Below are 15,489 nucleotides of genomic sequence, written 5' to 3' on the forward strand. Positions count from 1 at the left end.
AGCCGGGTCACACCAAAGACTAAAAGTGGGACTCATTTGCCTCCCTGCTTGACACTCAGCATTAAGGGTTGGAATTGGGGGGTTAAATCACCAAATGATTCCTGAGCGCAGCTCCTGCTGCTGCTCACCGCTCTTTCAGGGGATTGGTCAAATGCGGAGAATGAAATTTGCCCCACTTCGGTTATGGAGGTAAATATGGTGCAAAACTAATCACAAGTACAAATCACAACTTTTACAGATACAAATTTATACTTTCAGTACAGGTACACATTTTTTTGTACAGGTACAAATCATGGCTTTTACAGGTACAAATTTGTTTTTACAGATACAATTTTTTTTACAGGTACAAATTTTTATTACAGATACAATTTTTTTTTTTTTTACAGGTACACATTTTTTTTGTACAGGTAGAAATCATGACTTTTACAGGTACAAATTTTTATTACAGATACATTTTTTTTTTTTTTACACATACACATTTTTTTTACAGGTACAAATTTTTATTACAGATACAATTTTTTTTTTTTTTACAGGTACACATTTTTTTTGTACAGGTACAAATCATGACTTTTACAGGTACAAATTTGTTTTTACAGATACAATTTTTTTTTACACATACACATTTTTTTTTACAGGTACAAATTTTTATTACAGATACAATTTTTTTTTTTACAGGTACACATTTTTATTACAGATACAATTTTTTTTTTACAGGTACACATTTTTTTTTACAGGTACAAATCACGACTTTTACAGATACAAATTTAGACTTTTTTTTACAAGTTAGTTTTGCACCATATTTACCTCCATATTAGGTGGGTGTGACAATCAGTGAATCTTAATCTTAATCGCTGGGTTGGTCATCAGTCAGTCGCAGATTGAGTTTTCTGGGTTGCAAAAACCGAAAGAAAGCTCGGAATTGGAACAACTTGCTTTTTGGATGTGAAGACGCTTTTTTTTTTTGTGGACCGTTTTGCTTCTGAAATGAGATCCTCGCAATATATTTTTGTTTTATATTATTTTCTCTTTTCCTTTATTTTTATTTTCTGTTTTATTTCTTGATTCTGTTTCAAATGTGCAATGTTCCATGGCAATGTGTGCCTTAAGTTAATTGTTTGAATTTGACATCCTGAATAAAAACAAAACAAAAAACCTTTTTGGAGCCAATGACGTCTCTCTGCCGCCATCTAGTGTCCGTGTCACTTACTGTATTATATATGAAATGTGTTCACGGACTGCTCCGTGGTCAGTGTCGACTTGTACGGCGAAATGTTGTGGGCGGAGACTGGAAACAGACAGACAAACATTGGACAGACTGACACACGAGTGGGAAGTTCCAAGCGCGGCGTCTTCGAGAAGTCCACAAAGTGTCGCGGTCGTGTCTGGTGGTTTGAGCTGGTTGACCGACAAAGAAGAACACGAAGCGAAGACCACTATACAGCTCTTTGTGCTTCCGGTAAGTCTGGTCGCGTGACGCATGCGCCATTAGCGGAAGTTAGCGTAAAAACAAAACAAGTCAGGCTGTGGACAAGTTTTGCACTCCAGGGCAACTTTTTCAAACTCACACAAGTAGCCCTGGATGCTACTCAACTCACATCTTAGATTGTTGGATTAATAATAATATATTGTAATAATAATATACTGTAATATTTAGTATTCAAAAGTAGTTGTAATTAATTCACTAATTATTATTTTTGTTTTTTTTTTGCATTTCATGAAAAATAGCTTGCTTTCCTCCATAAATTAATGTATTTTCAATTGAATAATTCAAAATTAATTAAGCAATGATTTAATTAAATCGTTTTACAATAGTTTGGGTTTTAATTTAAAATTGTTAGTTTAAAGGGACATTATGTAGAATTTTTCAAATTTTCCATTGTTTTATTTAAAAAAAAAAACTGTGAAAACACTAAACGTACATTTTTTTAAAAATATAATCGTAGGTCGAGTAATCGCTCATTATTCACATTGTGCCTCACAGAAGGCTGACTTGTTTCGCCGTCATCTATCTGCTCCGGATTTCCAAAGAACTTTGTGAATCTCAGTGGCAGGCTTGCGAAGTGGGGTCTCTCTGAGGCACCGTAGTGCGCATGCTTCAAAATGCATAATTACACTCTCAAAACAGTTGGGTCAAAAGTAACCCAATTATGTATTTCAAAAAAATGGACCGATCCACTTTATGGGTCAATTTGACCCAATTGTCTGGGTTGCTTTACACAAAATGACCCCATATTTTGGCCCAAGTAAAGGATCTGACCAATATTTAGGAGTTGTTTTTACCCTTAAAGTCCCATTTATTTACTCAAAGTTGGGTCAAATTGACCCAAGTAGAGGATCGGTACATTTTTGACCCATAGTTGTTATTTTTGACCCAACTGTTTTTAGAGTGTATCTTTCAAACTTAGGTCGTTGCATTCTGTTAGTTTACCTCTAGATGGCACTAAGTTCTACACACTGTCACACAAAAAAACAAACATTTTTTTATTAAATAACATAAATCTGACATAGCATAAATAACATCAACATCAATGAACTAATTAAAAATGAATACATTCATTGTATTTAAATCAACATTTTTTTTACAGCAAAACGATTGCAAGTAACATTCCAGGACAAAACCAACAAATGGATGAAGCCACGTGACTGCACTCACCTTTGAGCACTCTGACCCTTCACAATAAAAGTGAACTTCAGTCTCCCTGTTAAACATCAACTTCAGTGTTCACTTGCTGCATTGAACTCAGCGAAGCAGGCAAGATGAGTCTTATATTGTATAACTTTATGGACTACATATTTAATCGCTTTTGTTTATCTTTGCTTGTGTAAATCTGTGAGCTGTCCTTTGTTTTAGGGCGCGTTTCACGTAAATGCAGGATTGGAAGGATGATGCAAAATGTAATCAAACTTCAAACAGATTCTAATCATCAAGTCAGAATATAAAAATGGAATTTAGGCAAAGTGCCTGGACGCACACTCCAGGGATGGCGTCAGAAATCGGTGTAGTCGCAATTTAGCTCCTTCAGCGTTTTATTTATTGTTTAGAGAAAACGAATACTGGAGCCGTCCCTCAAACACTCAAAGCCGCTATCAAGGCTGTTTTTGTTATCTAAATATTGGCTGAGAATTTCATCTTGTAGTATTACTTCTTTCATCTCAAAATAAGTCTTCAACGATAGTCTTCCAACTTAAATAAGAAAGAAAAGTTCCACCATTCTTGTAGAACGACAAACTTTTTCAAACTTGAACCTCCTCCACGCGTTCCAGAGGCTTCCTAATCGTGTGCGAGGTCATCATGTCGCGACGGCAGCGCAGCGTCCAGCTGTCGCTCCGTCCGTCCAGAGGCCAGGTGGACGACAAGTTGGCCATCCTGGTGCAGAGTGCGCCCCCTGGAGGCCGGCTCACCCTGCGCGCCTTCCACCGCTGCGAGGACGGACACGGGTGGGAGGCCTTTGCTCACTACCTGGCGGATGCCGCAGGCTCCCTCGACGGTATGTCGGGGGGGGGGGGGGGCTTTTCTGGAATATGACATCAATGGTCCGGGAATGTTACGGGAACATGTAGGAGCATTTTCACAATGTTTGAGGAATATTAGGGTAACATTTGGTATCTCGACTGGAATATGACGAAGGTATGCCACCATTATGCTACGTCGAGGCCATTGTGAGGCCTTTTCTGCGACCTCAACAGGGTTGTTTTGGAATTCTCATTTGAGTTAGTTTTGATTTTGTTTGACGTTTTGTTTTTTAAATTTAATTAGTTTTAATCAGTTTTCAGGGTGGTTCTGTTAGTTTTTATTATTTTTTTTATGTTTAGTTTTAGTATATACATACATATATATATTTTTAAAAATATATATATGTGTGTCTTACCTGTGGACAATATTTAAAAAAAAAACACCATGGTAAAATGAAAAACGTAACGCATTTCTTACCTAGTGTTCCATTTCGGATGACTTAAATAAAAAAGCAGGCAAGCTGAGCTACTGGAGCCAAAAGTCAAACATGAAAAATTGGGAACGACGTCATCTGAAGGTGCTTTTCTATTGGCTGCTGCTCAATGACATCACTTGTGCGTGAGACACTTTCAAACGTCCTTATTCCAGTTCATATCAAAATAAATCTACTTAAAATCACATTTAAAATCATCCCAAAAGGGTCATGCATTAAATTAAGTAAAAAGACTCAAATGAAGCACATTTTTGCTATAATTATAGTTTTAGTTTTGTAAACATAAAATGTAATTTCAGTTAGTTTTTTTCCTGTTAGTTTCGTTAACTAAAATAACCTTGAACCTCACAGGGTTTTTACAAGGATTTTTACAGACATTTTCCAGTTGTGGTCTTTGCTTTGCAGTATCCGAGGATCCCAGCCTGGGTGGGACGTACACCGGGGTGGAGCAGATGGGTCTTTTGTGGAGCATCCAACCAGTTCCAGGCAGCAAACCTGGGCTCAGGTAGACAACCACATTCATAGCCACTTTTACACAGAGATTGCATAAAATTCCTCCCTCATCGTAGACATACGACTCTGGTACCACCTTCCGAAGATAGGGCAGATGCCTAGTGGGCCGGCGTCTTTTGGGACCCATGCTGCGTTTTTTTTAGTTATTATTATCCTCCATTTTAGCCCAAGAGACTGGCCCACAATTTAGAGGCACTAGTCCATTAATCCATTTTGAATATAGACAGCAAACGGAACCAACATCAGTCAAAATATGAGTGGTAGAACAATGTTTAAGACAGGATTGGTCAGGAGTCGGGCCGGGCACAAGTCAAAATGCCAGGGCTGATTTTTCTGTGCAAGTCCAGCCCTGGTTTCAGCCATACAGGAAAAAGACAGGCAGCGATGAAGGGGCTAACCATGTATCATCTCCAGGATGAGGAAGAAGAACATTCTGACCCCCATAGAGTTCATCATCTCGGTCTACCAGAACCACATCACAGACTTCACGGATCAGGTTCCGCTGGCGTCCCAGCCCGTGGAGCGCTGGTACATGGCGCCTGGTGTCCGCAGGATCCCCGTCACGGACCACCAACTGACGGCGACCCTCTTCATGCCCGCAGGTACAGTACCGGCACTACAATCCAAATCACTACTAGGCGGATTCATGATGTAAACAATGGATGCCAGGGTACTTCTTGGCAGGAGAAAAGTGGGAGACGATCTCTGACCATGTTTTGAAAATAAACACGAAAGGACAGGGTGGCTGTAGGAGTGGCGAATTAACTCGCAGAGGTGACAAATTCTGGTCTAGAAAGTAGAAACCATGCCACAGTTTAGCTTTAGCCCCAGGTGCTAGTTAGCTAGCGCCCATGCCGCTCGTTTACTTCCTAGGGAGCTAGCTAGCTAGTTAGCGAGCTAGCATCAGGGGCTAAAGTCAAACTGTGGCAGGGTTTCCACTTTCTGGAACTGGATTTGTCACTTCTGTTTCGACTCATCACAACGCACGTCTTGTCCCGTGTCCAAGGGCAGCCGTCAGTCTTAAAACAGATCTCGTATCAGTCATACCACAGACCTCAAAGTTAAGAATTAGTAATGGTGGCAAAAATGGTGTCATCTGGGCTACTGCCACCTCGAAGCGTGGATGACATTATGGTGAAATGTCCTGTTCAGTCACCCATGATCCAAAAACGGTCACCAGGTCCCGGACCATTCCCCGCCGTAATGGACCTGTGGGGTGGCGCGGGCCAGCTCGTGGAGTACCGAGCATCGCTGTTTGCCTCGCATGGCTTTGCGGCGCTGGCTCTGGACTACATGACCCCCAAAATCGCCATGGAGACCGGCAAGATGGTGGACAACACCTACTTTGAGGTAAAGTCCCTTCCATGTCCTGATTCTGCTTACTGGTGCTGGTTCTGATTTATGTCCCGGACCTAGGGCTCACATTAGTAACATATTGGTATGCTAATGAATGAGCTAACAACAGCGATCCGTTTGACAAATGTCTAAGTTCCGATTCTGATTCCGGTTCATGCCATGTACATGGACTGACTCCTACTCCTTGTTTTAGTTCTGGTCCTTGTCCTTTCATGTCATGGATCTGTTACATTTCGTGGACCTACAGTAGGTCTCCTATTAGTAGCATAGCATTAGCATTTTGGTGATTGCACTCACAACACCAGACTGCTCGACAAATGTCTTGGTTCTGATTATGGTCCATGTCCTGGAACCAGTCCTGATCCATTCATGCCCCAGTTCTGTTCCATGTCTTTCTTATTCTAGTTCCTGGTCCTGATTCTGGTCCTAGACTTAAGTCTCATGTTAGTAGCATAACGTTATCATTTTGCTAACCAGCTAACAACAGTACACCGTTTGACAAATCTCTTAGGTCTGGTTCTCGTACATGACTTGGAACTGGTCCTACTCCTGGTCCAGATTATTGTTCTTGAACCTTGTCCATCCAAGTTAACAACACCATACCGTTCGATAAATGTCCTGATTCATATTATGGTCCATGTCCTGGACCTGGTCCTAATCATGCGCCTGGTCCTGATCCATCCATGTCCCAGTTCTGTTCCTGATTGTGGTTCATGTCCCGGACATAAGTCTCACAGTAGTATCAAAACAATTTTTTTGCAAATAAGCTAACAACAGTGCATCGTTTGACAAAAGTTTTAGTCGCGGTTCTGGTTCTAGTCCATACCCTGGTCTTGTAACAGTTTTTTACCCTGGTCCATCCATGTCATTGTTCCGTTCCATATGCTAGTTCCTGGTCCATCTATGTCCTGGTTTTGTTGAATGTCATGGACCTACAGTAGGTTTCACATAAATAGCATACTGAACGAGCTAACAACAGTATAACATTCGTGTCTTTCCTTCCATTTGAGGTTCCAATTATTGTCCATGTCGTGGACCCGGTCCAGATCCTGATCCTGGTCCTGGACCTAAGCCTCACATTAGTGGCATAATATTAGCACTTTTGCTAACAAGCTAACAACAGCATAGCATTATGTTATGTTGTTGATAAATGGATTCACATGACATGCTCTGTGGCAATAAGCTAGTGTTTGTGTTACCGTGGCAACTGATGACATCACATTGTATGCGCACACAGAGGGCCTTCACGTTCCTGCAGCAGCACCCTGCGGTGCTGGCCCATCGGGTGGCCATGGTGGGTCTCTCCTTTGGAGTCAGCGTTACGCTCAAGATGGCCGCCTACTCACACATCGTCAAGGTTGTGCACAGATGACATCACACCAGATTACACTGTGTGTGTGTAGTTGTATTTTGTGTGCATACATGCACATTTGTATGTATGTGTGTTACAGCCCACATGTGCGGTGGTCATCAGTGGAAGTCACGTGCAGCCCGCAGAAGGAACGATGGCGGACATTTTGTCTTACTTTGACAAGTAACATTCGCCATCGTAACTTCCGCCATTTTCTTGCGAAGACGAGATCTCACTCCTAATGGTTGTCGTCCAATTAGGAACGGGCACAAGATTCAACTGAACGACAAGAACCAGGCCATCATGCGGAACTTGCTGCTGCCGATCCCAACTGACCCCGCCTTCAAAGTGGACGTGAGTTCCTAGTTCTGCTTTTGGTCCATATCCTGGTCCAAAGCATGAGCCAGCCTACGTGGTCCATTCCATAGTCCTGCTCCCTGTCCTTGTTCTCTGTTTTGGTTCATGTCATGGTTCTGGTCCACAGCCATGTCTTGATTGTTGTATGTCCTTCTCCTGTTCCTTTGTTCCTTTCCTGGCCCATGTCCTAGTTCTGGTCCATGTCATCAACTTGGTTTATGTCTCGGCCCTGGTACGTGTCTTGGTTCTGGTCCATGTCCTGTGCTATGTCATAGTCAAGTCTATGTCCTGGTCGTGGTTCATGTCTTGGGCCATGACCAGGCCCTTTCCTTGGTTCTCGTCCAAGTTTTTTTTTTTTTTTTTTTAAATCTCTGGTCTATGTCCTGTTCCATGTCCATTTTCTGTTCTCTGACCGGGTTCTGGTCCTCGTCCATGTCTTGGCACTGGTCCTGATCATGGTTCTTTTCTGTCCATGCCTTGATCCTGATCCGTATCAATCTATGTCCTGATTCTGTTCAATGTCCTGATCCATATCCTGGTATTGAATGTGTTTCTGTTTTGTTAGATGGGACGTGTGCAGTGTCCTCTCTTGGTGGTTGCAGGCGAGGATGACCAGAACTGGCCCGCCAGCGAGTCCGCCGAAGATGTGAGGAGCACAAGTTCAGTAATGGGATTCCAAATCAATATTGTGCTTGTTAACATGGAAAAACAACCGGTTTGTGTCCCAGATGAAGGAGATGATGGAGCGTGCGGGAAATGTCCACCTGCTGACCGTCCTGTCTTACCCCAACACAGGACACTTGCTGGAGCCTCCGTACTCGCCACACACCAGAGCCAGCGCATTTCGATCTGCAGGCAGTCGAGACAAGTGTAAGTTGGGGTTGTGTTCTGGTCCTGGTCCATCACTTGGTGTGATGTCTTTGTTCATGTCCATGTCTTGTTTCATTTATTGGTCAATGTCGGGGTTCATGTCTTTGTTTTCTGGTTCATGTTCTGATTTATGTCCTGTTCAATGTCTTGGATTACGTCTTGGTCAATTTTCTTCTGTACATGTCCTGGTCCATATCTTGTTTCATTTGCTAATTCCTGTCCCGGCCTCTTGTTCATGTCCTGGTTGTGGTCCACATCTTGATTTATGCCTTGGTTCATGTCTTCCCTACATGTTCTGGTCCATGTCGCAGTCCTGGTCTAAGTCTTTCTTTATGTCTTGTCCTAGTCCTGGTTCATGTCTTCTTTACATGCCTGATCCATGAATTAGTTAATGTCCTAGTCCATGTATTTTGTTCTTACCCTGGTCTTTGTCCAGGTCAACTGTACATGTCCTGGTTCATGTCATGCTCCTTTATTTGGTTCATGTTGTTTTTGTTGTCCATGTATTGGTTCTTGTGTCTGTTCCTGATGCGCCAGTATCATGGTTTATGTCCTGGTTCATGCCTTGCGTCGGTTTGTGGTTCTCGAGTCAGACCATGACTTGGTTGATGTCCTGGCTCATGTCTTGGTTCACATCCTAATCCATAATCCTTGTCTTTTCCCGCTTGATGTTTTGGTCCCCCTCTTTCCGAAATCAAAATTTGTCGTCCTTCATGAATCAGGAAGAACCGGTAGTCCGACACTTTACAAAGGTGATAGAGAGGCCTTGGGGGAGGTCTCGCTGTACTGCGTGAGACATATTTCAGACATTTATAGTACTTTGTAATTGTGGAGTGTTGTTGTGTGTTTGCAGTCATGGCTTTGTGGGGGGGCGAGTGTGCGGCGCATTCACTCGCTCAGGAAGACGCCTGGAAGAAAACCTTGGACTTCCTGCGTCGCCATTTGTACGCCTGAAGACACAACACGGATGTGGAGGACCCCAAAAAATAATTTCAAAATAAATAAATGAATAAAAGTGAAAATAAAAACGGATATCAAAAGTATAATTCAAAAATTTTATTTCAAAAAATGATATAAATGGAAATGTTTGTATGTATGTGTATATATATATGCATATTAATATATGCATCAGGGGGCTATATATATATATATATATATATATAAATCAATATAAAATTAAATCAAAATAAATACAAAAATACATATATAAATATGATTCAATATCATTTAATAAATAAAAATGCTCTGCTCAGAGTTATTTATTTCATGCTGCAGACGCTCCGTCCGGTCGAAATGTTATTCAAATGAGGGGGGCGGTCCTAAGCGTGTCTTGTTAGGGGCTCTGCTGTTGCAAACTTAAGCTAAATATACTCAATTTAATTCTATTTATATATGTATTTTTTGTTTATTTTAAGATTTATCTTTATATTCATTTGAATTTTTTAATCCCGTTTTAAATTGTGGTATTTATTTTTTAATATATATATATAAAGTTTATGTAATTTTTGTATTCATCCCCAGAAGCCTCTGTATTATTTAAAGATTTTATTGCATTGGATGCAGGGGGGGAGGTTACTAAAGTTTAACTTCACAATCGATAAAAAAAAGAATTTGGATTGGATCTGGATTAACACAAAAGGTCACATGTGAACGTCCGGCCCCCTTTCAGGTTTTCCTGGTTAGTTAATGAGAGCTCGTCATCTGCATGGACACACACACACACGCACACACACACACTTACATATGCATCTTTGAGAATCTATAAGAGCCAGTAGATGTGAGAGGTCAAGCCGGTTGGGAAAGTGACCCGAAAGTCCGGCAGAGATCGGGATCAAGATGGTGGACAGCAACATTCGGCTGGAGGCGCTGTCCGTGCTGTGCAACACTCCAGTTACCTCCTGCCAGGCTCGGCTGTCCGGGCATGGCCCGCGGCTGGCCGCCGCCCTGCCCATGTCGGTGAAGGGCTTCGTGTCGGCAGCCATGGGTCACAGGTACATTCACAAACAAATACAAAACGCTTCAAATAGTTGTTGCGATTAGTGGGAGACCTGCTGCACCCTGCGCTTTTCTCTTCAACTGGCCACGTCCATCATGGGCTAATCGTTTTGACTTTGTAAAAAAAGAAAAAAATCCAATCTTGTCTTTTAAAGCTGACCTAAGTGTCATTAGGACTTGAAGTTGAGCGAAGCATTTAAAAAATATATAAAATATAGTCTTTAATGCACAAATTATAACCTACAACTGGATTTTTTTCCCCCTCAATTTTTTTTTATTACTCTTTAGGGCATGAAAAAAAATAAACATGCACCATGAGTTAATGACATGTCCACTAGGGTGGACAACGTGCATTGGCAACTGATGAAATTGTAAAAAAAAAAAAATAAATGTTAGATTTTTATCATTGTGTTCAGATATTTTTTTTCACATATTTCAAAACTACTACATGCATTGCAAAAACATTTACTGTACCCAAAGAAAAATGAACGTTTTACAAAGCACAGATAGTAATTCCATTTTTTCATCATCCCACTTGAGTCAAATGGTACACGGTCAACTATCCTGTCGGCTTTGCTAGCATGTTCTGCACTTGACTTAACGTAACTTACTCTTAAATGAGGATTGAAATCCATCAAATATTGCTAGAATTAAACTTAAATGATGATTTAAAGCAAAAAAAATGACTGCAGATGAAGTATTTTCAAAAGCAACAAAGTTACAGCAACACCCAGTGGACTCTTTATCAATAGCAATTTCCTCAAACTACAAAATCAATACTTGGATATTTTAACAATTATAATACTCTTTAGTTGTTGCTTGATGCCTCGATATATTTTTTACCCGCAAGGGATATTCCTTCCTTGCACGTCACATTTGAACTTCTGTCGGCCGTCTTGTTGTCGGGCTATTTTTTGCACTTACAAACGTTGGCCACTAGATGGCAGTGTATGTCAAGACTACACGCCACGGGAGTGGCAAAAAGATTCATTTCTGTGTAGAAGAAAACGTTTTAAAAGTCTAAAAAAGCTTTAATAGCTCCCCACTGTATTAACCACTATCAGTGAAAGTGTTTTTAAATTTGAGTGCTGATTCAGTGTGTCAAGTAAAATAATGAGGCCTACGCATAGCCGTCGTCCACTGACATGTTGAATGCGTGCAGCGGCGCAGGCGACGAAGGCCTGGTGATCGACGAGGACGAGTTCTTCGACAGCCAGTACGACTTTGACTTTAGCAACCTGAAGGACACGTGCACCTTCTACCGAGGAGGCGAAGTCTACCGCAGGCCGTGCGGATGGCTGCGCTTTGCTCTTAAGGTCCGCACTCGCACGCGACACTCGCACTTTTTGGACGTCACGGTCCACTTGCATTGGGGCTGAGCTGGCCTGAGACGCACACAAATTGCTGCCACCCAAAGGATCGGAGTGGAAGTTCCTCTTGCCTTTGTGTTTTCTGGGCGCTCCAGGTTCGGGACAAATACCCGGATGGGAACGTGTGGCTGGGCCAGCGCGGCCACGGCACCACCACATTCTCCAAACCCGGAGAATGGCCCGTCAGCTACCACGGCACCTCCAAGAACGGAGCCAGGGCCATCATCGTCGCCAATTACCAGGTGTGCTCAAGCTTGAAATCAACTTTACCCGGTGGGCATGCTCGGAAAAACAGCTCAGCGGTGATGGGACATGGTGATTTTCTAGGGTTTTGTAGAAGTAATCATTTGAAAATGGAAACACTGGCAGATTTATAGAAAATGTTACATGTTGATATTAAACTGTACATTGTCAGCTTTAATGTGAATGTTTTTGTGTTGGCCGTGTAAAGTAATCAAAATTTCATTCCTGGCATTCCCAAATGTCGGCAAAACGGTCCACAGTGAAGTAAAAATAGTACTGTAAATTCTTGAAGTCCAAAGGTCATCAAGATGACCTTTGAAGTTTGCTTAATTTTGATTGTGTGTAAAAAAAAAAGAAGAAGAAGCTATTAGCATTAGCATGCTAAGCTATTAGCATTAGCATGTGTATGCACTTAAAATTCAGCCATTTTCAGGACCTTTTCTACAAGTTTTTATTTTTGGGGTCTTTCTATGTTTGGATAATTAAAAAAACAAAAAACAATTTAGTAATATATAGTAGTAGTAACAATTTCGGAATTTTAATCATTTAGAATGATTAAATTCCAAGGGTCAATCTTAAAACGGCTATTGTTACTTGTAATCTTCCCTCATTTTCATCGAGATGACCTTTTAAGTTTGCTTAATTTTGATTGTTTGTGTGTGTGTAAAAAACAAACAATTAGCATTAGCTTATTAAGCTATTAGCATTATCATGTCTATGCACTTCCAAGTAGGGATGTAACAATATCCAAAAATCCCAATACAATAAATATCACAATACGATAATTATCACAATATCGTGGGGAGGTTGGCGATACAATAATGTGTGAAAACTCACGATGAATAAATAACATTAAATTAAATTTAACAAAAGCTCATATTGGAGGAAAAAAACCCCACAATATTGTTTGTGTACCCAATGACAGTGATGGAGAAGTAGGTTTGGCCATGCTGTTATGTGCTCTATTGGCTCGGTGGCGCAAAGCATCCTGGTCATCATGTAGTTCACAATGTTGTTTGGCTGAGGGGGGCTCAAAGTAATGCTTTGGCATTGTTTTTTGGATGGCATTGTTGACAAATACTTGCTGATTAAGAGGAGTGATAAAGTGGTCAAAACGTTCCTAATTAAAATATTGCACTAATAAACTAACCACCAGAGGGTGCTAGACCTGCACAAATGGAAAATAACCTCACATTTGTAATGGATGCGCTGCTTTTAATAACGTGACATGACGACGACAATATTGTGGCACTTTTAATATTGCAATTTTACGATATTGCTGCTATCGTTACATCCCTACTTCCAAGTCTGCCATGTTGATGACCTTTTCTATAAATTTGCTTTAAGCATGATTTGTTTTATGGGGGGGGGGGGGGGGGGCTTTCTATGTTTGGATAGTTAACTAAATGTTGTCTTTTTGTTTCCTGTGCCAGCCTGGCCCTGGTCAAAAGTACGGTCGCGGCGTGTACTCGACGCCGTACCTGGAGCATGCGGTGGACTACACCAAGACGTTCCAGTCCAAAACGACGGGCAAGAAGTACCGCGTGGTCATGCAGAACCGGGTCAACCCGGCGTACCGCGAGAAGCACAATGGCGGCAAGTACTGGCTACTGCCCGTCCATGAGGGCCTGACGATAGACCAGGAGCAGGACCTGGTGGAGAAAGCCATCCGGCCCTACGCCGTACTCATCAAACCGCTTTGATTGGGGAAAAAGAAGAAAAAAATGTATATAATACAGAACATTTCAAAGTGCAAACGGTCAATGTCCTTCTTTTACATGTACAAAGCGGCAGCAAATATTTCATTCACGTTTAAAAAAATAAATAAAAATAAAATAAAAATTGTATCATTTACTACCATTAAATGTATTTTGCTTCATCTTTTCCTTTTTTACGTAATTCTAAATTTTATTTATTTAAATGAAATTTGTAATTTCATATAGGCCTACTAAACCAATTTGCTAAAGTTGCAATTACTGAACCTGTATTTTAGTTAATTATATTTAATTTAGTTAATTTTAAATTTACTTACAATTTAATTAAATTTATAAATGACCAACTGTTCACATTTTTCAAACTATTTACATAGTTTGAAAATATTATTTTAGCAAAAACATCCAATTTACATTTTATTTTTAACTAGTTAAATGTTGCAAATCCAGTAACATTTTTGTGAAATAGTGCTTTAATATTTAATAATAAATTCAATTTGTAATGCACTTTTTAGCAGCATAATGGCAAAGTGCTGCAAAGGGTGAAAAAAAATTAAGATCATGTCCAAAATTAAATGTCATTGGCCTTTCTAAAAATACAACAAAAACAAAAAAAACGTTTTTCAGGCCTGATTTAGGAGTCCAGGCTGTCGGTGGTCCTCAACTGTGTTGGGAGTCGCGGTGCTGCTGCGCAAAAAGCTCGGTCCCCCATGGTGGAGAGCCTCATGATCCTGGGGACTTGGAGGAGCAACGTGTTTGAAAATCTGAGGGTACGAGTGGAGGATTGTAGCGCGGCAGTCAAAAGATCGTTTGTCACCCTTTTTTTCCATTTAATTTATAACACATTTCCTACATCGAATCGAACGTGTTTTTAAACCTATAAAATAGCATTTTAATAATCATTCCAATTTCCTTTTTAATCCATTTAGTTAAACACTGAATGGATATTTAACTGTTTCCCATTTCAACTGCGTGCTTGTAGTTCTAGTGGCGTCATTAAATTGTGCTCGTTTGATGACGTGCTCGTTTGATGACGTGCCAATGTTGCGGTAATAAAACCAAAGGTGTGAACGGGTTTGACTGCTACATCCAGCAGGGGGCAGCAGCTGCCACTAATTTCCGTGCAGCTGGCTCCGCTTTTCAAACTAGTTTGTGTAATTGCAGCGAGGTTCCTCCGGGGGCGCCCGTTTGGCTCTATGGGCTTTCCCGCGTTTCAAGCCACTTGTGCACGCGCGCGTCACTTTACGTGCACGCGTGTGGTCTCGCGCCCATCACCCACGCGCGAGCCGACTAGTCTCCCTCTTCAAAACACGCAGTCCGGGTCCGAGGAGTGACGTCCTCGCCATTCGTCGCTTTCCGCATATTCAAGTGTTTTGTTTGTTTGCTTGTTTTGCTTTGTGTGCGTGCGTGTGCATGTGGCGGGAAAAGCTGGAGAGAGAGGCAACAACGGCGCGGGAAACTCCGGCTGCTCCAACGCTGGGGATGAGAGGGGTACGTACGCGAACGCACCATTCCATCAATTTGCAGGTTATTGATCAGCACGCATATGCAAATTCCTCAATTCATGTCAAGGTTTGTTCAGGACGCAAATGAGGCATTTGGACACGTCTGGTAGTTCTGACTAACGTGATTATGGAATATTTGCATTCAATGAACTTTAGCCTACAAGTTTTGAGAGCATCTGAAGCGCTGTTGCTCCAATGTAAAAATGTAAATAATTTATAAAAATATGTAAGCCAGTTTCAGGATGATGCACTCACTGTGTGCTTGGCTGA

At 41.2% G+C, this 15,489-nt stretch overlaps 3 protein-coding genes across 8 annotated transcripts in view; all 3 read left to right on the forward strand.

Moving 5' to 3' along the window:
* Nucleotides 1–1,249: 1,249 nt before the first annotated feature.
* acot19 (acyl-CoA thioesterase 19) lies at nucleotides 1,250–9,440 on the forward strand. Of its 4 annotated transcripts, none has more exons than XM_077569269.1 (12): nucleotides 1,250–1,456; nucleotides 2,586–2,752; nucleotides 3,265–3,488; nucleotides 4,353–4,452; nucleotides 4,875–5,062; nucleotides 5,641–5,810; nucleotides 7,054–7,173; nucleotides 7,268–7,350; nucleotides 7,428–7,521; nucleotides 8,090–8,239; nucleotides 8,320–8,394; nucleotides 9,248–9,440. In XM_077569269.1, exons 3-12 carry the CDS (start codon nucleotides 3,293–3,295, stop codon nucleotides 9,401–9,403), a joined length of 1,332 nt encoding a protein of 443 aa, XP_077425395.1. In that variant the 5' UTR covers nucleotides 1,250–1,456; nucleotides 2,586–2,752; nucleotides 3,265–3,292; the 3' UTR covers nucleotides 9,404–9,440. The 4 variants fall into 4 exon arrangements, with proteins under 4 accessions (XP_077425395.1, XP_077425397.1, XP_077425396.1 ...); XM_077569271.1 differs by having other exon boundaries at nucleotides 1,252–1,456; nucleotides 8,090–8,183; XM_077569270.1 differs by having other exon boundaries at nucleotides 1,253–1,456; nucleotides 8,090–8,170; nucleotides 8,253–8,394.
* Nucleotides 9,441–10,105: 665 nt separating this feature from the next.
* Nucleotides 10,106–13,759, forward strand: LOC144053599 (uncharacterized). Its single transcript, XM_077568212.1, has 4 exons — nucleotides 10,106–10,385; nucleotides 11,552–11,705; nucleotides 11,855–12,001; nucleotides 13,436–13,759. Exons 1-4 carry the CDS (start codon nucleotides 10,231–10,233, stop codon nucleotides 13,703–13,705), a joined length of 726 nt encoding a protein of 241 aa, XP_077424338.1. The 5' UTR covers nucleotides 10,106–10,230; the 3' UTR covers nucleotides 13,706–13,759.
* A 1,213-nt stretch (nucleotides 13,760–14,972) lies between these two features.
* LOC144053597 (metabotropic glutamate receptor 8-like) overlaps nucleotides 14,973–15,489 on the forward strand; it is a 30,525-nt gene continuing 30,008 nt past the window's right edge. For all 3 annotated transcript variants that reach the window (XM_077568207.1, XM_077568210.1, XM_077568209.1), the window contains exon 1: nucleotides 14,973–15,205. The gene's annotated coding sequence lies outside the window, so the exon portion shown is untranslated. The remainder of the gene's footprint in view (nucleotides 15,206–15,489) is intronic.

The sequence above is a fragment of the Vanacampus margaritifer genome, chromosome 6 (assembly GCF_051991255.1).
Source record: "Vanacampus margaritifer isolate UIUO_Vmar chromosome 6, RoL_Vmar_1.0, whole genome shotgun sequence".
In the NCBI taxonomy this organism is placed as follows: Eukaryota; Metazoa; Chordata; class Actinopteri; order Syngnathiformes; family Syngnathidae; genus Vanacampus; species Vanacampus margaritifer.

Coding starts and splice junctions, on each gene's coding strand:
- acot19 (XM_077569269.1), top strand. CDS start 3,293: ATGTCGCGACGGCAGCGCAGCGTCCAGCTGTCGCTCCGTCCGTCCAGA. Junction 3,489..4,352: donor TGCCGCAGGCTCCCTCGACG/GTATGTCGGGGG, acceptor TTTGCTTTGCAG/TATCCGAGGATCCCAGCCTG. Junction 8,395..9,247: donor TGCAGGCAGTCGAGACAAGT/GTAAGTTGGGGT, acceptor GTGTGTTTGCAG/TCATGGCTTTGTGGGGGGGC.
- LOC144053599 (XM_077568212.1), top strand. CDS start 10,231: ATGGTGGACAGCAACATTCGGCTGGAGGCGCTGTCCGTGCTGTGCAAC. Junction 10,386..11,551: donor TCGGCAGCCATGGGTCACAG/GTACATTCACAA, acceptor GAATGCGTGCAG/CGGCGCAGGCGACGAAGGCC. Junction 12,002..13,435: donor TCATCGTCGCCAATTACCAG/GTGTGCTCAAGC, acceptor TTCCTGTGCCAG/CCTGGCCCTGGTCAAAAGTA.